At 40.7% G+C, this 26,628-nt stretch overlaps 1 protein-coding gene across 3 annotated transcripts in view; it reads right to left on the bottom strand.

Annotated features, from left to right (window-relative positions):
- igsf9ba (immunoglobulin superfamily, member 9Ba) overlaps positions 1-26,628 on the bottom strand; it is an 81,611-nt gene that overhangs the window by 41,663 nt on the left and 13,320 nt on the right. For all 3 annotated transcript variants that reach the window (XR_004633901.1, XM_034701722.1, XM_034701721.1), the window contains exons 2-3: positions 15,227-15,424; positions 6,091-6,237 (exon numbers count right to left, since the gene is read on the bottom strand). Coding sequence is in view for 2 of the 3 variants with exons in the window: in XM_034701722.1 (XP_034557613.1) it covers positions 6,091-6,237; positions 15,227-15,424 (345 nt within the window). In the remaining variant the exon portion in view is untranslated. The remainder of the gene's footprint in view (positions 1-6,090; positions 6,238-15,226; positions 15,425-26,628) is intronic.

The raw sequence follows: 26,628 nt of genomic DNA, 5'->3' as shown, positions 1-26,628 counted from the left end.
TGTGGGAGGAGCCTTCCGTGAGATCGACCGTGATGCAGCGCACCTGAGAAGGCTGGGCTCAGGAGGCTACAAAAAGGCAGACCTTGGGATCACTGTCTCTCTCTTCCCTGTCCTGCAGACTGCCTTCACCTTTTTGTTTGATTTTGAGTTGTCTAAATATTATTCATTTTATTTAATAAAAACATATGTTATTCCTTACAGACTATGTGTGGTCAAAATGGGGGCTCGTCCAGGATCGTGATTTTGGTTTGGTGAGTTTCTTATGCAGAGTAAGAAGCTGGGTTCTGGTAATTGAATTACTTGTGACATCAACAGTTTGATACCATAAAAATCTAAATTACCTGCAGTCTATCAGATAGCCTCACAATGCCTGTCAGTGGTGGTAAAACTACAATGTTTTTACGGTATTTATTGGTTCAACATCAAAGAAAAGGTTGTCAGGGGTGTTGCACGTGGGCAAAAAAAGTAGAGAATGTGATTCTATCATTCTGATATTGTTAAGATTGATCTCAATAAATGACAAATACATCTTCTTCCATGGTTTTAATTAGGTTGTTGTATCCATATGTCAAAGTAGGCCACACAAGCATCCCCACTGTGCTGTCATTTGAGCCCATGTGAGCAATTTGAGGACAACGTCAAGAAAAAGTACCTCCTTATTATTTTAATCTGCATCATGGGGTCTCACGTGGGCTCTACTTGTAGCCCACTGGGCCCATTAATGACAGACAGGGGCAGACACACAGGAATATATAGAGCTGGTGGAAAAATGAGCTGCATTTGGGCTCCAGCTGGGTCAAATCAACGGGTCCTCAATGACAGTGAATCAGTAACCCAGTGGTAACAGAGTCTGTCTCTTCTATGTATCCGTGTGGATAGTGAATCCAAAACCATTAGAAAATGCTGGTTGTTCTCTTGTAGTTTTGATCTCTGAAAAGGCTGCTGATGCTTGAAACATGAAGAGAAAGAAAGGACAGGCGGAGACGAGACAGGGGGAGGGGAGGGGGAGGGGGGAGGACAGAGAGAGAGAGTAGCCTTAGTGTCTTTTTTCGGGCACAAGGCCTTGCCATCTGACACCTGCCACTGAGTGGGCACGAATCCCCTGTCCGTTTGGCAGGAAGTTAAGGCCAGCGAACAGGAACTCAAAGGAGGAGTGTATGCAAATACCAACAGCCAAAGGAAATGGGTGCCCTTAATGTCTGTGTAGAGGCCAGACGAAAATGGCACCTGCTTCCCTCACAGACGTCCATTTAGAGGACAACAGTAGCATAAAGTCTACATATGAATTCCACTTTTGGATGTCTAGACTCTGGACAAGTGCTGCTTTCTTCATCACTGTCTGTCTCTCAGTTTAACTACAACAGAAATACTGAAACGCTGTTGAACTGCCATTGTACCCAGCTGATAAACTATGACTTTAGCTAGTTCAATCAGCTGGGTACAAAGGCATCCTCCAGGGCTGGAAAATGACACTATGGCTTATTGTACCTTCAGGACCACTGTAATATTCATATCACTCATCCACTGATGTCACAGTGACGCTTTAAGATATCTAAAATAAGGTTGAAAGCAACTCAGTTCATGTTTAAGTTTTGATAACAAACATAGGCAGAAGATGTTAACAACTCGCCTACAAAAGAAGATAATGACTGTCGTAGGTGAGTCAATAACATTTTCTGTCGTAGGTGAGTCTATAACACTGTCATAGGTGAGTCGTTAAAATCTTCTGTCATAGATGAGTTGATAACATCTTCTGTCGTAGATGAGTCAATAACATCTTCTGTCAGAGGTGATTCATTAACACTGTCTGTCATTGGTGAGTTGATAACACTGTCTGTCATAGGTGAGTCGATAACATCTGTCATAGGTGAGTCGTTAACATCTTCTGTCATAGGTGAGTCGTTAAAATCTTCTGTCATAGATGAGTTGATAACATCTTCTGTCGTAGGTGAGTCAATAACATCTTCTGTCAGAGGTGATTCATTAACACTGTCTGTCATTGGTGAGTTGATAACACTGTCTGTCATAGGTAAGTCGTTAACATCTTCTGTCATAGGTGAGTCGTTAAAATCTTCTGTCATAGATGAGTCAATAACATCTTCTGTAGTAGGTGAGTCGTTAACATCATCTGTCGTAGGTGAGTCGTTAACATCTTCTGTCATAGGTGAGTCGTTAAAATCTTCTGTCATAGATGAGTCAATAACATCTTCTGTAGTAGGTGAGTCGTTAACATCATCTGTCGTAGGTGAGTCGTTAACATCATCTGTCATAGGTGAGTCGTTAAAATCTTCTGTCATAGATGAGTCAATAACATCTTCTGTAGTAGGTGAGTCGATAACATCTGTCATAGGTGAGTCGTTAACATCTTCTGTCATAGGTGAGTCATTAAAATCTTCTGTCATAGGTAAGTCGTTAAAATCTTCTGTCAAAGATGAGTCAATAACATCTTCTGTCATAGGTGAGTCGTTAACATCTTCTGTCATAGGTGAGTCGTTAACATCATCTGTCGTAGGTGAGTCGTTAACATCTTCTGTTGTAGGTGAGTCGATAACATCTTCTGTCATAGGTGAGTCGTTAACATCATCTGTCGTAGGTGAGTCGTTAACATCTTCTGTTGTAGGTGAGTCGATAACATCTTCTGTCCTAGGTGAGTCCATAACATGTTCTGTTGTAGGTGAGTCGTTAACATCTTCTGTCATAGGTGAGTCGTTAACATCTTCTGTTGTAGGTGAGTCGATAACATCTTCTGTCCTAGGTGAGTCAATAACATCTTCTGTCATAGGTGAGTCGTTAACATCTTCTGTCATAGGTGAGTCGTTAACATCTTCTGTTGTAGGTGAGTCGATAACATCTTCTGTCCTAGGTGAGTCGATAACATCTTCTGTCCTAGTTGAGTCCATAACATCTTCTGTTGTAGGTGAGTCGATAACATAGACAACAGACAAATCACTACAGACTAACATGTGATGACATCAAACAAGAGGTCAAAGGCAAATAGTGCCTTTTCTGTTTCAAAAGAGTATCTAAATTCAATTTTCATTTCATTGATTTTATCTGTACCCCTTTTCAACTGTCTCGCTGGGTACCGTTATACGCTAATTTGGGGGATTTTTTTTAAGGCAAATATCTGAAGAATAAACTAACTTACCATCAGTTTGTTGTACTACCTGGCCACCCAAGAAGGTCATGTTCCAGCATTCCTTGGTAGCAAAAATCTACTCTTATTTATAGTTGAGCACAAATTAGGCATTGGTGTTGGTGTTGTTGTTTTTTTGCTTTGTTCATTGGGGTTCATTTTGGGGGCTTTTAACCTTTATTGGGCGACAGGAGAATTGTTAGATTAGGAAACTGGGAGAGAAAGTGGGAAATGCCATGCGCATTGGGCTGCTGGTCATCCTCAAACCTAAACTACACCAACCAGAACTACAGTTTCTGTACGTGGGGCATGCAACCCAACAACCAGACCGACGCCATTAATGCTGGCTTTTTACGAAAAACCAAGATGTTAACAGCCAAAATGCTTCAAAAATGCAGTCAAGATGCTAATGGTCATGAACACAATGACTACGTTCTTTATTCAAATAGTTTCTGTGTGGGACACATTACGTACATGAGGCCATGTGTACGCTATGTAAGCCAAATAAATGACTTTCAAGAATATTAGCAGTAGTGTTACAGCCAAAAAGCTCAGCTTCTGTTGAAAGGAGTGAAGAGCAGCAGAAGAGGGAGAGAGGGAGGGGAGCAGTTGAAGTTAAGAGTGAATACTGATGAGGAAAGCTCAGAGATGCACAGATACACAGCTACACATTGACACACACACACACACACAGACAAGCGTTAACAAGCTCCAAACATCACAAGAGTGTGCAGGTGACAGCAGAGCGTTCACTCTTCAGCCACAACTTCACTCCACAGACAGAGCGCTCATTTAGCCGCCTACAAACACACACAATGAGACGCTCTCATGTCAATGCTGATGTACAACACAGACACACAGCAGAGAGTCATTTGCAGCATGTGGTTTACTAACACACCCTGACAAATTATTTGCAGGAAACATTATGTTTTGCTTTTTAATAACCTTTTATAAACATCAGCATTTTTCATCCCCAAGTGATCATGTGGCTCAGAGGATTCTATAAATGCTTATTTACGAAGTATTTTGTGTAGTGTTCATTATTCAAACACAAGAATTTCTCCCGTTGTAAAACATATGCATGATCAAATTAAATATGCATGACTTTCACACAGTAGTCATACAGTAAGCACCAAAAATATACATGTGAATGAGCTCAACAGTATTCTGGGTCTCTCTCCAACAACACCAAGGATTACAGCGTTATGAGACCTGTGAAGCTTTAACACTGGGAAATCATTACCTTTGGCTTGAACTGCTTTTTTAAATGTCTGTTTAAGAAATGTGCACCAGCTAAGGTTAACCAAAGACAGAAAGCTGCAGACTCACACTATATAAAACAGACACAGGGTACAAAAGAACTTAAACACAAAGGCATCATTGTCTTTATAGTCCCTGCAACAACGTGAAGACACACTTCACATCAGGCTCTTTAAGCCACTGGGGCATTCCTGGGAAATGCAAAGGTGCAGATTTTTTTTCCGCCTGGTCATCACTTTGATTGCTCTCAGACTATCACAGACGATCCCTGCCGGAACCGCCTTAAACAGGCCACAATCAATTCTCCCCCTAACCAGCCTCTCATCCTTTTTTTTTTACCCCAGGCCCTTTGAAAAGGAGCTGCAGGAGTGATCTGTAACAGTGAATAACGCTCATTCAGATGTGCCAGGACCAACGGGTAACTCTGCAGTCGAGCTGTCTGAAGGGCTGAAACCTGATCAGATTATTTATTATCATCAGTAGAAAAAGATACCAAAGATAAAACATGTGGCATCCAGGTGCCATTAAAGTAAATTTTGCCCCCAAAAATAAAAATCAATCGAAATACACCAAAAACTAAAAAAGAAACTGAAACTTTATAAAATGTATGTTAAATTTGTAAATCTAAGATCTCGACATGCTCATATACTCTATTACAGTTTTTCTCAGTCGCTTTGGTACATTTCTCAAATCATCCTCGACATTTGCAAAACAGTAAGTGCATTTCTCAAAACAATTTGTACAAATAGCAAAACACCATGGATTACCTGCAAAAGCCAGTATCTTGCTCAAAATTCTTAGTTCATCGCTCAAAATAAATATCTGTGTCAATGAACATGTCAGTGCCATCAGAATGACAAGTCCTTGTGTCATTGTGTACGGATAAGACAGTCAAATTGCTTAGTCATGTTGTCAATATAACAGTGTACTCTGGAGGGACGTTCTGATGTAAACTATGGCTAAAGTTTTGATGACAGTTATTGTAAATTGTAAGTTACACCTTAGTGTGTTTGGGAGATTGATTGCAAGAGACTGGACAAGATTCAAATGGTATATATTTATAAGTATATATATACACTTGCCAGTTGATGGTTCATGAGATGCACCTTTGACTTATTTCAGAAAATTGGTTGATCATTGGTTGATCTAATGCTTCACACATTTCCCTTCGTTAGAGAAAGTCAAGATTCACCTGGGAGCAATTTACCAATTCAGGACAGATTTAGAAAAAAAGTCGAATGGAAATGTACAGAAATATGACTGACATATTCTGACAACATGTTCAACCATTTTGCATGTGAAGACTTATGTGATGAACTAATGCCTAAATGTTGTGGAGGGTGAGACTATTCAACAGAGAACCTTTATAATACATTTTGATCAACATGACATAAGCACTTGATAATGTAGGAAACAGCAGAGAATTGTACATAATCATTTGCATGGATGTACCAAAGCATTTGCAACTTGTTCAAAAAAATGAGAAACTGCTTTTTTGATGTGCACAAGTGACGCAATGATGTGAAGTTTGAACAAGCAGTTTTGAGAATTTCAATTCTGATCTGAGAAATGTGACTGAGAAAAACTGTAAATGCCTCTTTGTTACATATAGTGTATGACAGAGATTATCTATTTTTTCCCCGTTCACTTCCACTAACACATATGTTCCCATGCACAGTGCCCAGGTTGCTCACCATTGACCGTGAGGTGCACCCAGCTGCCGTTGTGGAAGGTGTCGTACTGTTGCTCCAGCATCAGGACCCTGCACTCGTACCAGCCCTGGTCCTCGGAGCGAACGGGGTCGATTTGTAGGGAGGCCTTCCCGTGCAGAGAGGCTCTACCTGGAGACAGAGGGGTTAAAAAAGAGTGGATCAGGATAAAGCACTTCTTATCCGTGTGTTTGGTCTGCTTTTAAGAACACCTGCGTTCTCCTTTTTCAGCGATGTTCTCTCCTTTTAAAATCACACCTAGAGGCTTCACACTTTATACTCGAGCAGTTGGAAGTGAAGTGCTTCACTTCAACTTTTTCTTCTTGCAGCATGTAACAGATTTATGGTGCACTGGGTTAGCCTTTTGCTTTAAAATAAGTCACTTTACTTGTATTTTTCTCTTATACAGGCATTCAATGTAAAAAATGACTTTTCACATTCATTTCAGAGAGTAAAAAAATAAAGAATACAACAGTTTGGTTCCAACGTTGCAGATATCTCTAGGTATCTTATTTTTAGTGCTTCTGAAACTTAGATATTGAAATACGAGTCAGCAAAATCAGCATAAGCATTTGTCTATTTTGATGCATAAAGTGCTTGACAGGTGGGACAAACATGTTGGTTCTTGTTTTTTTTTTGCACTTCTCCCTTTTTGGGGAGTAGCTACAGCAGTCTGGAGCCTCTCCAAGTACCGGATGGAAGGCAGGAAAACACCCCGGACAGGTTTGCCAGTCTCTCACGGTTAACAGAGACAGACAATCCCTAACGCTTACTGTACAGTCATACCCACAGGCAATTTAGAGCCTTCAATCAGGCTGACTTCCAAGTCTTTGGACTGGTGGAGGGAGCAAAAAAAAAAAAGAGCATACAGGCTTGAGAAACTAACCCAACTCAGACTGACTTCCAACCACTGAGTCAGACTTTAACTGCAGCACCCAGAACAAAGATTCGGAACTTAGCTGGCTTACAGAAGAACAGCTTTAGGGTGAATATCACCTTGAACCTTCCTCTGCTTTCCCACAATTCTTTAGTTATGGAGCTACTGGAGAGATTTTGTCACTGAGAATAAAGAGGGATGTGTAACTGTGTGAAAAAACAAAACACAGTCTTGTGTTTTCTCTATCTGATTTGTCATGGCACACATATAGTTTTGAACTTTCCCGCCAAATGTATTCAAGGTGGCCTGCCTAGCCAGTTATAAGGCGCTGGTTTGGCTCAGGGGTTAAGTCTTGCTCTATCCACTGTCCTATCTTCTCTGAATAAAAGCATAAAAAAGCCAAAAATATAACTTAAAACAACAAAGAGTAAATGATTACAATGCTTGTTACTCTCAAAATACTGTTTTATCTTAACATAGAGCACATCGTTTCCCCCAGCTCTCTGTCTTTATGCTAATCTCACTCTCAGCCCACCCTCTCTGGGCTTAACAGAGACACATTTGAGTGGTGTCCATTTTCTCCTCTTCCTCCTGTTGAGAAAATGTATAAATATAATCCTCAAAATGTCCTAAATGAAATCATAAATGAAATACCTTAACCATCATACCTTCCAGTACTGGGGTTTAGACATAAAGCTACCTTGCAGCCTTATCTTCAGCTGAATTAAAATAAAGTAGTTGGTGCCCAAGTGGAAAAAGTCCAGCCTTCCACCTCACAGAAATCATCCATTTCTTATAAAACTCCTCCATCTTCGTCTCTTTTTTCTTCAAGGCGGAGGATAAATTGGAATTCTAAAAGGAGGAAATCACAAGGGGATGAGAGAAGTTCAGGAAACCAGGCATGGTGAAATCTTGGGCTGCTAAGCTGTCTGTCTTCAAGCCTCCAGCCGGCTGCTCACATGGCTGCCTCTGACAGCCCAACAGACTAAAACACTCGCTGCTGCTCTGTCTGATGAGTGTTCTCAGATGGAGCATTTTTCCAAACTTTGATGTGTAGACATACTGTAAGCACTGTTTCCTGTTACTTCAGACTGAGTGTCAGGCCCATATATTGACGCCGAGGGCGGGCTGAATTGCTCTACCAGCACTGTATATAAATGCAATAGATAGATACCCCAACCCTAGGATTGCTGCCATAGCTCGGGTAGAAAACTGACAGAAGCAGAAAATCAATACAGCAAAGAGGAAGAGAGAAAAGTGGGGACTGCAATCTTGCAGTAAAAAGGTAGCTTGTCTTTAAAAAGTCAGGTCTATTTTAGCCCAGGCGTTGAAGTGCTGAGTGGGGCTGCTGGGGGTGTGAAGGGTGGGGATCAACCTCAGCTCCCGTTTGTCAAAGCGGGAGAGGGTGCTGCAGTAAACAGAGTTAGCAGCACTGTATCCACGCCAGGCCTGAGGCCCCTGGGGCATACACCACTTACACAGTACAGGGTTCTGTCTGCTGTGAAAACAGACGAGCTAACACCTTGTTCAGATCACGCCACAAGCTTTGTCAGATAGAAAAGGCTCGAAGAAACACTCGAGATCCAACGTGACAGAGCTGGCAGACACAGCATGTGGCACTGAATGGGAGGGATTCATGTATAGGGATGAAGGATTCAAGTAGAGTCACTTTATCAAACACTTGGTACAAAACATTTATATTTAACATCATGCCAAGTTTCCCAACACTTAAGTATCATTTGACTTTTCAATCAACAACATTTCAAGAAATCTTTTTACTATAATTGAAATTTCCAGTATCGTAGAACTTTGATTTAAGCAAGTGTGGGACTTTGACATGGAACACACATTAATAAATGACTGTTACATTCAACCATTGCAAAAAAAGTTCATAAATTGTTGATTAAACCAATCATTGTCAGGTTAACAATAATCAAATGTAAAAAAATAGTTTAACAGGGAGCAGATTTAGCCGAATGGTTAAGTACCCATACAGTGGGTGGCCCGGATTCGATTGCAGCCTGTTGCCCCTTTTCCACATGTCATTCCCCAAATCTCCTCCAGTTTCGTAACCTATCCAGTTTCCTCCCCTCTATCAATAAAGGTGTAAAAGCCCTGGCAAGCAAAGGTGACACCATTTTATTGTTTATTAAGCCAAATGCATAAACCCCTTTCCATCCATGCAAACCATGCAAGAATACAGTTCATGGAGTAACTCAAAAGGCTGCACTAAAGCGTCAAACTCTGAAGCTTACTTTTAAACTGGCTGAAAAACGCAGTGCCTCTAAGAGGACATTACTGCTCACATAAATTCTGCATATCCATATAATTGTTGCACAGGCTTCTGCTGAAGCTGGTGCTATGAGAGATATGATTTGGTTTTCCAAAAAGCTTGTCCCAAAGCACGACGATCTGACACTAAAATTTCACAAGCTGCACATCTGAATTATTGATTGCATCATCACTTGTGCGGGCATAAAAATAGATGTTTTTAAATGTTGTAATTTCCATATAGCTGCAGGACAAACTGACAAAATGATCAGGGATAGATTTGGGTCTGTGAGGAGTTGTATATTTCTCATTAAGCACTGATTCAAACAGAGCTAATACGCAGATGTAATAAGGGAAGAAATCTTATCTCCTCTTTGAGGACTCTTGAGTTGCATATTAAAATGAATACACTGGCAGACTAGATTAGCATGAGTGGAAATTAAACAATGGCAATGCTCACTGACCCACAAAGAGCGATTGACCCATAGATGGATTTCCTGTCTCTAAAATCTGCAGGCTGAAAATATTTTTATTCATACAGTAAGTACAGTATTCATGGATAATCTGCAGTGTTATGGCAGCAGCTGTGTGACGGAATAAAATCACATTTAGTCTAATTCACCAATTTTATTCATATTGAGCGATAACAATTCATGGGAATAGTCCAAATGAGCTCTGAGACTGCAGGGCCCCAAAGAGCATCTCATAAGCTGCAGTCCAGTGTCATTATCACACTGTCACCACGCACATGCAATCCCCACAACCGACTTTAATCTATGTAATGAGAGCGGCCATATTCATGTTGCATCTGTTCACTGGTAATTCCTCAACGGTGGACTTGACGCCACATGGCAGGATCCCACAGTGGAGTGTGATGCTGTTTGAAAAGTGCTGTTAGCTCCATGCTGCTAGTCAGGTGGCTACAGTAAACAAAGAGCAGCATCCAGCAGTTTCCACAGTGGACACTACAGACTAAGAAAAGGGAGGGTTCCCCAGACAGCGAGTCACAACCATTAGTCCTCTTAACTGTGACGACCCTACTTGAAAGCCCACAGGGAGGAATTACGATGAATTCAATACAATTTACACCACTTTAAGTCTATTTATATCAATAAAAAAACCTGACAAATCCGTTATTTCCACATCTTTCACTCACTCCAGGGAGATGAGTCCTCCAGCTTTTCAACAAGCCGTGCTTTGTTTTCAATTCACAGCATATTACCAGGTCAGGCAGGGGTTTGTACTTGGTAAAGAGGTGAGAACAGGGAGGGATAATTCTGACCCTGTTCTGACGGCTCGCCATCTTGTCACAGACACTAAAGCAACATCAGAGGAACCAATTTCCTGCTGCAAGAAGTCTGTGTAAGAGCAGAGGCAAACATATTGCCTAAGCCGTGAGAGAGGGGGTATTAAAAGGAAAGCAAATATTTAGTGTTGTCATATTTATAGCCTTTAAACAATATCCTCATATAAACTATGAATCAAATACTTCAAATAGAGGAAAAATTACACCTAACTTTATGAACATTTTTGTTCTTTACTTTGTTTTAATGGTAATTTTGAAGCTGTCTTTCAACTCTCTCAACTCAACTCAACTTTATTTATATAAAGTTGAGTTGAGTTGAGAGAGTTGAGAGAGCTGTCTTTTGGATTAGGTGCAGGAAATGTTTGGGAGAAGAGATTGGAATGACTTGCAACAAAGATCCAAGTCCGGGGGTCAGCTGGATTCAACTCTACTCTTGTTTTGAGTGTATTCTATGCTGGTCTGTGCTGGTCAGATGCAGGTCAGTGTCCCAGTCTGGCCAACCAAATCAATTAAAGTCCGGACACGACCCGGTTTGGAAGTGCTCTTCCACTGGCATTTCAGTGGGCAGCCAAACAGTATGTGTGAAGAGCAAAAGGGGAAAATGCAATCCTGAAAGCCATCAGCTGGTCTATGCTGGTCTATGCTGCTCCATGCTGGTCGTCCTCCAGCCTAAGGCTATGATAGAGAAGTCATTTGACGCTTATCCTTACAAAGGGGAGTCAGGTCTGGCAGCTGGTCTGGGGCAAAAACAGCTGGAATCAACTCTTCTCTGTGTCATCAGAAGCATGCAATAGAAACAACTAGGGATATACGTTTAATCTAAAACTAAACTAACCTTAAACTAAGGGATTAAAAGTCTTTAACCTCACTAGTCAGTACCATTGACTGTATGTAGAATGGACAAAGTCACTTCGTTTCCTTTCATTGTGAGATATGAAGCCAAAATACCGCCTCCCTCGGTGATGGCAGATTGCACTGCTGCAGCCAAGGCATGCGCAAAAGCGACCTGGCTGGTAGAGTTGCAGCTCTGGTGCCACACCCTCACTGCTAACCTACACAAAAATCCAACTTAAGGATAAAACGTCCACAGCAGAAAAAAAATAATCAGGTGTTGATTTGAAGCAGACACTCATGGCTATGGAAAGTTAAATGACTTGTGTATTTTTGTTACGTTTTCACTCAATGTTCCTCCTCTACTCTGCAGCCCCTATTGACTAGCTGCAGGCCAAAGATTATAGAATTTAAGTTTTAATGTCATTTTTAAACATAAGCGTTAATATAAATATCATTTTGAGGTTGAAGTGTATTTTTTCGTTTTAGTTGTATTTGTTATTTACCACTAGTTGTATTCATGGGTGCAGGCTGAATATGGGAGACACATTTCTGGCAGATGAGTGAATGTCAGTGTTTTGTTTACGGGCTGTATCCTCTGCCCCCAGGAGGCCAAACAATCAGTTAATGCAGGTTTAATACATCCTGTGAGTCAATCTTCAATTAAATTGCATTTAGCTGTGTGTTGCAGCTTCTTACAAGCAATGATTTTCATGCTTCTCTTCATAAGATTACCCTTTCCAGAACCCACCTTCCCCCTCCTTTATACATACAGCATGTCAGGTTTTTAATATACTGAATTGACTCTGTGCTATATGTGCTCTGTGCTGCATTGTCACCAGACTGTGTAGGAAAGAATGTATGTACAATGCAGTCGTAAATTGCTGAGGTGCAGTAATTTCCCTCCTTGCACTCGGAGGCAGCAGATGCACAGGGCTGAACGCCATGTTAGAAACAAGAGAAGAGCAGTTCAAGAAGCAAGAACCTCTTTGTACTTCAAGGCCTCAGTGTACTGTAGCATGCCTTATTCTTACAGGCCAAACAGCTCAAGAGCCAATCTGAGAGAAAACATTGAAATTGTGAGTCAATCTTCTCAGTGAAACATGATTGGCAGGTACATGAACACAGCACATTTGCACAGTGAAACGTTTAGCTGTTTGTCAGAATCGGCTGTGCTGTCAGCCAGAAGCTCGTAATTAGGTCTACAGGATTGAGGAGGAGAAATCTATACAACATCTAATCATAGGGATGTTTACAGAATCTTTATAGTGATCAGCTGAAATCTGTTCTTTTTTAAAGTTACACGTCATTATTTAACCATCACTTAGAAAGATGTATTTACCAAGATGTGACACCCAAATCATACTTTGATATAGGGAAATATTTTTCAGGTTAAACATGAATATTTGGCAGGTTCCACAAAGCTTAAGCAATTGCATTAAAGCAGCCAAGTTGGATCAAATCGTAAAGTAAGTAAAACAGGTTTATACTGAGTTAAACAACTTCAACAATGCAAAGCTTTCCCCTCCCTAGATCTTTCATTACTTAGCAAGTCATATGTCAGCATTGATAACGGTTGGTTTACAGTATGTGTGTAAATCCAAGAGACTTATCTCACTGCAGAGCATAGAAACAGATTCAGAGCTCAATCCATCAGAATATTCCCAAAATATGATGAGATGGTTTGAAACACATGGGAGCATTTATGTCAACACTTATCCATCATTAAACAGGGTCAGCTTTTATAATGTAGGGGCCTATTAAAGGTGACATATCACGCTTTTTTCATCAATATATATTGGTCTAAGAGGTCCCCAAAACATGTCTTTAAAGTTTATGCTCAAAAAAACACTTTGAAATCAGATTTTGGCATGCCTGAAAAGCCCCCTTCTTCAGTCCTCCTCAGAACACTCTGTTTTCTCTCTGACCACGCCCCCTCAGGAAGTGGATGTGCCTCGGCTCTCCAGCATGTTGATCTAATGTTTACATGTTGGCTGAATAGACACGGCTGCTCAGAGATCGCGTTACTTCAACCCTCTGAATCTGATCCAGAATCTGATCCTGATGGAGAGGCGCCTGTAGCAGGACCTTTCTGAACGATTGGTCATAGATTAAGTGTTTCTTGTTGTTTTATTTATCAGTATGTAGACGTGTGTCTTGGTACACAGCTACGAACATGTAGCTATGTGGCTATGCTAGTTAGCGCTAGCACTTATCCATGATAAATAAAAATCATTCACTAGATCTTCAAATCTGCAGACGTGGGGAGTAAAACCGACCTCTGCCAGAAAGGCAGCAGGACCTTTTATGAAGGATTGGTCACAGATTCTGTGTTTCTTGTTGTTTTATTTGTCAGTATGTTGACGTGTGTCTTGGTACACAGCTACAGCTACGACATGTAGCTATGTAGCTATGCTAACTAGCGCTAGCACTTATCCATGATAAATAAAAATCATCCATTAGATCTTCAAATCTGCAGACGTGGGGAGTAAAACCGACCTTTGTGTTTATTAAGACAGCCTACAACTAGCATGCCTCCCTCCTAAGCTCCTTGTTAGCACACATTTGTGCAGGTAATGAAAAACGGAGGAGGGATTCAGTATTATTTTATACAGTCTATGGGCTGAACAAGCTCCGAGCTCTGACTCCGTGACAGACCGGATATTGTTGTTACGTAACAAAAACACGGAAGTCTGAAACGGCTCGTTTCACACACATTTACAGAAAGGTGGAGAAATCAAAACCAGAATAAGAATCAGAATCAGCTTTATTCGCCAAGTATGCTTGAACACACAAGGAATTTGACTTTAGTAAAACAGGGGCAGAATGGATTTTTTTCATTCTCGGGGGGTTTGTAGACATGCCAGGGACACATATTTCAGGTAGAGAACCATTAAAAAGTCAATTTTGCATGATATGTCACCTTTAATAGTCTCATCAGGGTGTAATTTTGATCATGCCATTTTAATGGAACGTCTAAAGACCTGGGTGGAGGGTCAAGGGCACTGCACTTGGTTTTATTCCATTCTTTTAAACAGAACCTTTGCGGTCACCATTCTACCTCAACTTCTCATATAACTTGAGGTGTACCACAAGGTTCAATTTTAGGTCAACTTTTATTCTCTATATGCTACCACTTGGAAATATCATCCTATGTTACAATCTAGCATTCTACTGTTATGCAGATGACACACAGATATACCTGCCACTGAGACCAGGTGACCAAAGAAGTCTAGCTGCTGGTTTTAACTGTCTCAAGGATATTAAATGTTAAAGATTTAGTTTTTGATTCAGAATTATAATCATTTTGATCATCCCATTAAGAAAACCGTCCAGTCCTTTCTTTCAATTAAGATCCATCTCCAAAATCACATCAATTCTTTCACAAGCAAACATGGTAGAAGTTATTCATGCGCTTATCTTCTCTTGATTACACCACTATAACTCCCTCCTCTCTAGTATCACCCATAAATAACTCTCTCGCCTCCAACTGGTCCAGAACACAGCAAGCTAGGCTTCTTACTGTTTTTTTACAGACAACATCACATCACTCCTATCCTTGCTTCTCTCCACTGGCTCCCTGTGTGTTTTAGAATTGATTTTAAGAATTTACTTATCACTTTTAAAGCCCATTACATGTTGGAAAAGCAGTCCAGCTGATTTACAATGTCCAGATATAATAAATATCTTGATCCTGATTCCTCCCAGGATGCTTCCAAAGGTTCATTTACATGACATTTTTTAACCGAATCTCCTGCTGACTTTTTGCTACATCTCTGTATTCCCTTGTGTGGATTTTTTTGGGCGCTTCTCAGCCGAATCAGCAGACATCTTACCAGTGTACTCTGGATCCACATGAGGAGGGTAGAAGCGGAAGTTGATGAAGAAGGGAATAGGCACTCCAAACTTGAACCACTCCACCACATAGGGAGGCTGCTGGCCATCCAGGGGAGGGGACACGTCACACCCCAGGATCACGCTCTCTCCGGCGCGCGCCGTCACAAACCGGGGCTCCTCTCTCACTCCGTGGGCACCTGAAAGAAAGAAGGGAAAGAAGGGCCAACATTTAGTTAAAAACAAGGACGTTTCAAAGTTTATCTCAGTGGGTCTGTAGTCTGTGTAGATATGCAGGTTAACAAGGTGTAAGCTCAGAAATCCTGCACACAAAGCAGAAAAATCTCCTTGCATCAATTCATCCAAGGCTAATTCAAACAATAATTGGGTGGCAATTACAGGTGATCGACTACACTACCACACTGCACATTAAAACTACATTTAGCTTAAGATGCATTGGATCCTCATGGTCCACATTCTGAGTCATCCTGTACATGGGTAAACCCTCTCTCTTTCATCAGCCCTCCTCATCCCTCCACAGAACAGCCCATCGTCATCTGTCACCTGCATCTGTTGGTGAGTGTTTTGTGGTTCTGCCATACTGTACTATAAATGAGCTGCCAAGCGTTCCCATTGATCATCGCTGGCTGCTGCTCAGATAAGCTTTACTATGAGCACCACCAGGCCCTGGCGTTTAGCCACAAATGTCCAGGCACGCTGCCGAGCGTTGACCTATCAGATGACTGAAAGGTCGGCATACCTGCCTCAGCAGAACGCTCACTCTGGGAATGGATTTTCTCCAGCTGCCACCCCCGCTCGCATTGAACCGGCTGTATCTCGGCCGTCAGAGCGAGCATGACTACCCGCCCTCGCCCCGGGGGAAAATCGCTTCAGGGATCAAGGGACATGCTGACGTATCACTCTGGAGAAACACCAGCTGAATAACTTAACGCTTTCATTAGCAGCGTCATTTGCATTAACAGGCTAATTTTTACAAGCAGAACAAATACACTGGGACTTGGGGCATTATGGACTCAAGCTGCACTGGTGTAACCGTGTGTAATGATGTTCCATCTCCACCTCAGCTATATGACCTTCCAATCCTGAGCTGCAAACCCAAATATTTTCTGAAAACTCAAACTCCCCCTTTAAGGCCATATGCATCATTTAGTGATTGTGTTTACCAGTTTAATCTGCCTCATCCTGTGACAGAGTTAATCCAGTTTATTCAATTCAGCTAGAATGGATTTTGGCCTGAAACAGAGCAGATTTAATCAAATTACATTATTTAACACAGAGATGTGGTCTGTCAGCTACCAAGCCTTAGTCCTAGAATCTACTTTTGTTAATAGCTAAGAAAGAAATGAGTTATGCAATCCTAACCTGAGCTCAGACTCAAGAAATGTATTCAACAGCTGCTGTAGCTCGCGGACAGAAAAAACACAAAAACGCCGTACAAGTCTGAAAACAGACCGACAACAGGATTAAGACCCAACAAAAATACAGTCTCAATGCTACCAGTAAAAAAAACATCCAACAACTACAAGCCACAGAGGCTGTGCTTAAAAGAAAAACAAAACAATACACAATGATCAAAATCACATCAAACCAAAGCACCATTTCTTATTCTACAATAAATAACTATAAGGGTGGTAACCTTTGCTAAGGTACAGTGTAGAATGACAAATTGTATACAAACTCCTGAGACTAAACTAGAAGACAGGTGATTGTTGCAGACAGCCTCCGACTCTGTCCTACAGTCTGTAAAAACCTGAACCTTTTAGAGTGCTTCAGAGGAAACCTGTCCCATCCAGTTAAAGAAACAAAAAAGTCACAAATCTGCTAAACTAATCCTTTCAGGATTGCAAAAAGCCTGAAATTCACACCTGAGCATGCTTCATTGCCACCTCATTTATAACACCTTTAGAAAAGATTATAATAACCCCTTTCAAAACCCCATCCAGGGCTTGTGCCAAGGCAAATGCAGCAATTTTTTCTTGTTAAATGCCCTTCAGAAAAGTCAGCTGGGATGAATTTTGAAATCAGTGAATACTAATGTGGGGGCCTCAAAGCAGGTGTTCAACAGTTTTGAAAATGTGCTTTTATACCAAAAGTTAGAGACAAGACTATTTCCAATCTTGTCTACTTCTGTAAAACATTTAGATACAACAGCTAGTTGGCTCAGCGTGGCATAAGAACTAGGGACAAGGGGAAACATATGTCTCTGTCCAGAGGTATCACTGTACAAAAGGGAAAAGGCCAAAAGCCTGAATGATTGTGATCTTCAGGCCCTCGGGCGGCACTGCACAAAAGAGACATGACTCTGTAGTTGAAATCACAGAATGGGCTAAAATCACTTTAAAAAAATGAGGAAACCATTTATAGACATGGTCCAGGAAAGCTTGCAGCTCTGAACCTGAGCTAATTAAGATGGATTCAGGAAAGTGGTAAAATGTCCTGTGGTATACACAATCAAAATGTGACATTCTTTTTGGAAATCATGGACACTCTGTCCTCTGCTCTAAAGCAGAGAGGGACCATCTGGCTTGTTATCAGCACACAGCTCAAAATCCAGCATCCCTAATGGGGATGCAGAAGTGTCCATGCATTGGCTGCTTACGCATCTGGGAAAGGCAGCATTAATGCTGAACAATACAGGTAAATTATTTCAGGGGTGACCTTGCATATTTCAGCTGGATAATGCCAAACCAAATTCTGCATGTATTACAACAGCATGGCTCCAGAGTAGAAAGACTGGGTGCCAAAACTGGCTTGCCTGCAGTTCCGACTTATCACCCACTAAAAACATTGCCCACATCATGAAACCAACAATACGACAAAGGAGACACTGAACTGAAACCCTATATATAAGACTTGAATGGGATAACATTTCACTTTTAAGACTCCAGAAACTAGTCTCCTCAGTTCCCAAACCTTTTCAGCGTGCTGTTAAAGAAGAGGTGATGCAACACAACTGTCCAACTTATAATAAGCCATTAAATGTTAAAGGGAATTTAACTAAAAATGCGAAGTACATTTTGTGTTTGCATCCAAAAAAAATCTGTCAGCTTATTTATTGACAGTATCAGACAATTATTATGATAAGCAAGACTAGGAAAGTTCTATACACATGTCTAGCTTTACAACAGTTACTTTTTGAGGAAACCTTGAGTGTACCTGTCCATGAGTGTTGGATAACAATTATATTAGGGACTCCTCCACTTTTGAGTGTAGCACTTGTTCTCCTGCTTTCATTACAATAAAACAAAGACCAAGCTGCCATCTATAATGAAACACACTGGACACATTGTTTGGTTTGAGTCACTTGACCTGTAACACAGGCTCAAACTCAGCGGCTGCACACGCGGTGCACGCTGCTGAAATCCATTGTTTTCTTTGCAGACGGTTCATGTTGCAGAAGTTTAGAGGCTTGGGTTTCTGGCTGTCATTACTTTTGGATCCTGGTGGTGTTGGGAGCACATCTTGAACAGAGCAAGGACTTTAAAGACTTGAGATAATATATTGAAGGGCTAATGATTCTCCAATTCCTTTATGGGAACCTCATGAGGGGACAATCAGCACAGGCCTGGTCACCGCTTTTGCCTTTTTTATTTCCTTAATGGAGACAGAGTGACCCAACAGGGTTTATGAGGGCTTATTCAGGAGAAAGAATTTATGCTCTCAACAAGATATACAATGTTATACAAGACTCCATGCTTAACATCTTCCAAATAAACTCTACAGTAGATATTAAATGATCAATACAGTTAGGAAAATGATGGCAACTCATGATTTCTTTGGAGCTGTAAAGCTCAAACCCCTAAAATATACAAAGGTGGGAAACTGTTGAGTAAGATCTGCATAAATCAAACAGATAATAAATCCACAAGGCCAATATGTTTTATGTATCAATCCTCAGATCACGGTGGATTTACTGCTGTGATCATGAATTCCTGAAGGGTAACAATTCAGTCACCTGTCAGATAAATCATCTCTACAGCAGGTGCTTCAGGTATGAAAGCAAAATACACAGGGAACCATTCTTCATTGTTAGGCAAAGGTTAAAGCAGCAGGGCCACAGTAAGCCTTAGCTGTAACTAAAGATAATATACGGATAAATCAAATGATGGGTTGCTCTATAAAATATCATAAAATGATGCATGACTTCAGTTGACTGGCACTGAGTTTCAGAGGTCTATAAATGACATGTTTTGGTAGTTATATTTCTGAAATTGGCTTATTTGAAAGCATAATTAAAGGCACAAACATTACAAAACATCAGATATTCCACAACAAATACAAATGGAAACAAAGATTCTGATTATCTTATCAAAACTTGAGGAGACACGTTTTTTTTTTCATTGTGATTTTGTCAGAAACCTGTAGCCAGCTCACACAGGACACCATGAATAACAAGCCAAGGCCAGAGGGCAGCAAACAACACAGGTCTGTAAAAGAAGATGTATCTACTACAATAAACTCTTCAGACCATCACTGACAACCACAATGTCATGGACATGAGGATACACACTCTTTTTTTATATAGGCTTTTGAAACTGGAAAATCAGTAAACCTTCAGGCATAAAAATCAAACAGCCAGTCAGATTTCTGCTCATCTGTAGAAGAGAACACTTTAAAGTTTTGTAGAAACATTTCACGGACCATTCACTCTTAACTCTGGAGTCATCCTAGTTTGTGCAGAACAAGAACAGTATCGTTTTTTCCCTGCTGATCATTTTTGGATCGACCAGCTTTAGTGGCCAGAGGAGGAAAACCCAGCTCTCATTTGTGAAAATAAAGATCTTTGGCTTCTAGATCGATGATATGCTTCAGCATCCGCACTTGTGTCCTTCATTTTTGGATTAGATATGATATATTTAAAGTTTTTCTTCTAGTTTTGATGAAAGTTTATGACATACAGCACAAACGGTTTCTGTATATGTCAATCAATATTTATATACAAAAAAAAAAAAGTCATCTCAAGACGCTTTTACAAACATAGCAGGTCTAGATCATACTCTGTTATATTATTAACAAAGACCCAACATCTACACCATGGGTAGAGCCTTTTGCAGTATTTAGATAGTTACAGCAGCAAGGACAAACTTCCTTTTAACAGGCAGAAACCCCAAGCAGAACTAGACTCATGTTAGACAGCCATCTGCCTCAACCGTATGTCTACCTCCTAAAAACTACCGCCCATATAAACCATGTCTTGGGTAGTGCTCTATTCTTTATTGTATATGTGTAATGCCCTCTAATTTTGCAGTGAACAAGTTAAATTCATCATAAAGTCATTATCATTAGGTTTGTTTGATCATAACAGAATTTAATTTTGATAATAAGCGATTTTGGAAATCTTCCCACAAAATCAACAAGACACCATAGACAACAACCATAGACTGTATAAAACATGGGTGTAGTCTCGGTGATGTCACTCACTGGTTTCTGGAGGTTTCATTCGTGACACTTTTAAGATGTCTCGGCCCACAGCTTGGGAAACAGCAGAATATCCTCACATTATAAAGATTACCTTTTCTTTTTTCCTGCTGACTCACTCGGTCAATAATTATAATGATCTTTATTTATGGGGCACTTATCTAGGAGGTGCTTTGCAGTGCTTTATGAGATTAAAAAAAAAGCAATCATCAAAGCACAAATGTGGACAAAAACATCAAAGAGCGGCCAAAGCAGACAAAACTAATGTTTACTAAAACGCAGAAGAAAAACCAATAAGAGGCATCTGTTCGAGGTCAATCAACAGCTGTGCAGGCCAACACATGAATCATCACAGCAGAACAGCGGGGGCACGAGGGGTTACATCAGCGGGAGATTTCAACTCACAGCATTTTTCAAGTGTCACTGGCTGAAAAACGTCTCCCATACCAAAAGCAAACTACACTGTACTTTCAGAAATGATCACAGATCTGTACTGTAAATAGACTTTCAAGGCAATTTTGGGCAATAATCAGACCGAGCCAAGCCGAGAAAATGTTTTGACAGTAATGACGTCCAATAACACACAGAACAATATTGTGGAAAAACTGAGGGAGTTCAATGAGAGGCAATATTATATGTGCAGTGCTTGGGTTTTCTGGTGTGTGGGATGACACCAGCACAATATTTCACCCAGTGAAACTCAAATCTAATATTTACCTCCTGCTTGGGTTTGATTCAGCCTATGAGCGAGGATGAGCGCTGCTCGCTGCAGTTAGAGATTTTGTTAAGGATACATCAGGCAGCTGCGTGCGGCTCACAGCGCTGAGGATATGAGCGCTGCTTTATGCCGGACACAGCTCCCGATGTGGAGGATGTAATGGAATATAGACTGGACGCAGAGTCTCAAGGACGTGCAGCCACTGGGCTGGATGGGCCACTGACAGGGCGGTAATTGAATGCCAGCCTGCATGTGCTGAAGGTCACATCAGAGAATGGCCTGAATGTGTGTGAGTGTGTGTTCTGAATATGTGTGCGGTTGTGATTGTTTTAGGGATATGCGTGTGTATCTGTACATATACTGTTCTGAGTAAACTGCAGAATACATACACACTAATTCTAAACAACAGTTAATTCTGACGGAGTAAACTGATTGGACTAGAGACATTCAATTTGTGCTGATATAGAGTAGAACAGCACAGATACCTTAACTATAATGTATCATCTTGCTTCATCTTTTCTAAATACAATCAATGCTAAGACAGATATATGTATAGATGTAAAGTGTAGACTTACTTAAAGTAGCAAGTGTGCTGCTAATTGGCAACAGTCCAGTTTAAGTCAAGTTGCAGAACTTAAAGTGTCAGAGGGGCAAAATTGAAGATTGAACAAACAGTCCTTTCTTATTACTGTCTACTAATTTATTCTAGAACTGTTGTATAAAAGCAATGTCACACTCAAGGCTGTGCTGTTGTGCATGAGTACAGCACAACTGATTGCTTAAGACAATCTGCCTGCTTGATCACAGACGCTGATATTCAGTAAAACAGCACTCAACCCATCATTGTTTATTTCAAAATAAAAGTGCTTCATGGCTGGAAAATGTTAAAAAAAAGCAAATGACTATTTACATGTGAACTACATGATTTGACTATAGCTCACTTCTCTATATGTTGACTAAGATGTTACAGTATTTAATTAGCTCACCAGTGTTTTGCTGCCACAATTTACCACAATTCTGGATTTGGCTTCAAAGTCATAAAAAGATATGAAAGACAACATTATCTAAAACAAGGTAACATCGTTTCCAAGACATAGCCAGTGCCTTAAGTGGAGAACAGCAATTACTAGTACTCCCATATTCACTTGTTAGCATGTGTCGAGAGATTATTTCTAAACAAAAGAACAAAAAAGAAAAAGATAACCACACTAATAAGCTATAAATAGATAAAGAAAAAAACAAACAAGCGTTAGGGCCACTTTGACATTGGCACCTCTGGGCACCATCCACAGCACCACAGGGCTCAGGCAAGAGGTCAGCTGGGTTAGTCCTGCTACTCACACACTGACAGTGTATGGCTGATCTGCTCAAGGCTGCACACCCAGGCTCTTTGTTAAGTCCATAATCCCAAAACAAATAAGGTTCTGTAGCTTTATACAGAGTGTTTGTGTTCCTACTTTATTATGGAAACGATCGGTGAGCAATATAACGAGGAGTTGGCACAAGTTCAATAACAGTGAGGGAGTTTCTTTTGGTTAACTTTTTCAAAAATGGTCAAACTTCCTGCATATACAATTATTCTCACCAATTACATTTCAGCTTGAAAGTTTACCTCCACTTCCTGCTGGCTGTACTCCACCGAGTATGGACTCCACATCTCCTATACATTAAAGTTCCTTAATGAATGAGAAACGCTCTCTGGTCAGTCTCTGCTGTATGATTTTATTTATTTGCTGGCGCATATAACCAACCTAATGAACACCACTACTCCTACTTCCTAGTGTCACCTAAACCTAAAGAGGCACATGTTTAGTTTCTCTAATTTCTCAACAAAACCCAGTCAGGACAAGTTTCCTACAAGATTAACTTACAAAATTCAGACTCTCTGTGGTGCCTAATGTTATTCCACTAACAGTCTACATGCCTTATTGTCATGGGTGACCATGCTCCTTCTGAGTGATTGATCAGGTTGACTAACAACTAAGCAGTTCAGCAGACACGCTGTCACTTTCTGTGACAAACCTCCAAATGAGTGATTTTCTGTTTAACAAATATTTCTATACATTTTCAACAGTTCTCTGTGGGACTGCAGCTGACTTACTCATTTCCAACATCTATGATTTGCAGTCCTACTGAATCTTACACACACTATTCAAACTTAGCAGAGGCTTGTTCTCAGGAAGCTATTTTGACTGCTTGTTAGCAACAAGCTACTAGAAAGAGTTTTGTGTATTGTATGTCCAGATAATTAGACTAACATGTTTCCTCTGCTTCTCTCAGACATGTAGCACTGCAATGGTTTGATAAATCAGAATCAGAATCAGCTTTATTGGCCAGGTATGCTTGAACACAAGGAATTTGACTTAGGTAAACTGTGCTCTCTAAACAATAAAGTATTACACTAAAAGCGCAATTTGATGCTCATTTTTTTAAGAATAAAAGGTCAAATTCTCTGATTCAGCTTCTTAAATGTTGTTAAATGACAGTAAACTGGATATCTTTAGGCAAAGGTTAAAATAAGACATTTGGTGATGTCATCCCAGCCTTAAAAAGGCAGTTTTGGTCATTTGGACATTTTAAGGGCCTAAAAACACAACTTTAATCAAGAAATTAATCAACAAATTCAAATCAAGCTTTATCTATCACCACACATAGCAGGGACTCTGTCTGTATCCACAATTATTAACCTGCAGGAAAAACTCCACTCCTTTTTTTTTACTCTTTCTACACTCTCTAGAGACCAAAGGGTCATCCACGCTGCAGGACGCCGTGCACAAGGATGCTCTGAGCACAGAATGTCTCTGCTTTGACTTCTGCACGATAGAAATCCAAAATAGATTCTCTCTCTTCATTATTTAACTTTCTTCAATGGCAGAGTCCCCCTCAGACAAGAATCCTCAGTCAAGGAGGAGAAGGATATGCTGACACCTGCTCAAACAGAGAGAGAGAGAGAGAGAGAGAGAGAGAGAGAGAGAGAGAGAGAGAGAGAGAGAGAGAGAGAGAGAGAGAGAGAGAGAGAGAGAGAGAGACAGAGAGAGAGAGAGAGAGAGAGAGAGAGAGACAGACAGACAGAGACAAAGAAAAGGGGGAGGGAGCAAGTGAGACAGAAAACGAGGGAGAGAGAAATAAAAAGAGCAAAAGGGAGGGAGGTAGAGAGAAATAGAAACAATTAGAAGGGGGATAGAGAGAAAAAATAGAGTGAGGGAGAGAGTGAAGGAAAAAGAGAGAGAGGAAATGATAGAGAGGGATGGAGAGAGATAAATGATGAGAATGATGGAGGGAGAGGAAGAACGAAAAGAAGAGCGGTAGAGAGGTAGGAAGAGAGAGAGAGAGGGAGGGAGGAAGAGAGTGAAGGAAAAGAAGAGAGAGAGAGAGAGAGGGTCAGAGTGAAGGAAAAGAGATAGAGAGAGAGAGGGAGGGAGGGACAGAGTGAAGAAAAAGAAGAGAGAAAGAGGGAGTAAGCGAGATGGTGAAGGAAAAGATGAGAATAAGAGAGACAGAGGGAGAGGGACGGAGAGAGTGAAGGAAAAGAAGAGAGACAGAGGAAGAAGAAGAAAGAACTGGATGGGAGTGTAGAGGGATAGAAAAATAGAGGGAGAGAGGGAGTGTAGAGGGATAAAGAGGAGAACTAGACAGAGAGAGAGAGAGAGAGAGAGAGAGAGAGAGAGAGATTGAGAGGGTAGAGGGATAAAGAGAGAGAACTAGAGAAAGAGAGGAAGTGTGTGTGAAACAGGCTGGGCTTGCCAAAGGCACAAAGGGCGAACCAACATTGCCAGGCGCTGCGCTGCCAGAGGGGCACATTATCAGGCATCTTTGGCACAGCTGCAAGTCAGAGAAATTCCTCAGTCCAGCCATAATTCAGTCGTTTTTACAAGACAAGGTGTTTTATATTGATGACACGAGAGGCATATCGCTGCTAACAGCACTTATTAGAGCTTTTCCTGTGGCTTGTCTAATTACAGCTGCTTATGAAGCTGTGTTTATTCTGCATCAATAAATCATAAAACTGAAGATTCAAAGCTGAGCAGAGCTTCTTCACTATGTTACATGGGAGCTGATCAGACATCCTCATCAGCGCCACATATCATCCAATCAACATATCTGCTTCCATATAATTCCCACTCTACTCACCCCTTCTCCCACACTCACTTCCTCTTTCTGTTACTCTCATGGATACACACACTCACACTGGAGTTCAGAGAGACACAAGTGAACTTAATGTAGATTTAACACTTGAGCACTTTTTGAGGGGATTCATGCATGTTCCCTCAAATAAAAAAGAAGACATGAAATGCATTAAATGTGGTCCTGATTGAAGATATAGTCTGTATAGAAAATGATATGAACAGTAACACATATCAGGACTGGTACAGTGTCCGTTGAGATGGTCCTCTCTAGTAATGGAAAGTATTTTGTTATGGATTTTAACCACTCTTTGGCTACATTTAAAACATGTTTAAACAATTGAAATACAATTAATTTAAAAAAACAATGTGGCTCAAGATGAAAATCTAAATAATGGTCAAACTAATGATTTTTTTTCCATTTGGCAACCAAGAAAAGAAAAATAGGTCATGTAAATGGGCCAACAGTCGTTATTTCATTACCACATCAAAATAAAATGATCCGTATCTTCCTACGGCTCACAGTTCTGACTGAACAAAGTAAAAGTCAGTAATTACAAAATGACAGAATTGAAAAGAAGTGTAAGGTCATTGAAAGTCAGATTCTCTGTTCTGGTTTGGTGGGACTGAAAGGGGCACAGTACGGTCTGATGGCTGTTGTCTAAACAGCTTCATCATGTCACCGCTGACAGGATGGGAGGTTTTCTGGGACAGAGTCCAGTCCTCCTCCAGTGTGTCTGTAGGCCTTTATCCACCACCACTGCAAAAACAACTGCTGGTCCACTGTGTACTTTTAAGGGCATGTGCATTCAGAGTCTACTCTTAATTAAGTGCCTCCATATTATCTGCTCAGTCTAGCCTGGTCTGACAAATGTGAGTCCAGACTGAGATCACTGTATGGCAAACCTAAATAACTCCATCTAATACAACTGACCAGTTTTCTATCAATTACTATTAGCTGGTTAGGATCGAAACTTCCCCTACATAAATACAAAGAAACTAAAGTGCACTATTGGTAAGGGACAGCAAGGGAAATGTTGGTATCAAACAATCTATTCTACCACCCTGCCGAAGTTCTCCTACAGATGCCTTATGCAAGTTAAAACATGGTAAGCTCTTCCAC

The sequence above is a fragment of the Notolabrus celidotus genome, chromosome 14, assembly GCF_009762535.1.
Source record: "Notolabrus celidotus isolate fNotCel1 chromosome 14, fNotCel1.pri, whole genome shotgun sequence".
NCBI lineage: Eukaryota > Metazoa > Chordata > Actinopteri > Labriformes > Labridae > Notolabrus > Notolabrus celidotus.
Note: the sequence above shows the minus strand (reverse complement) of the source record. Positions and strands in the feature narration are given on the sequence as shown.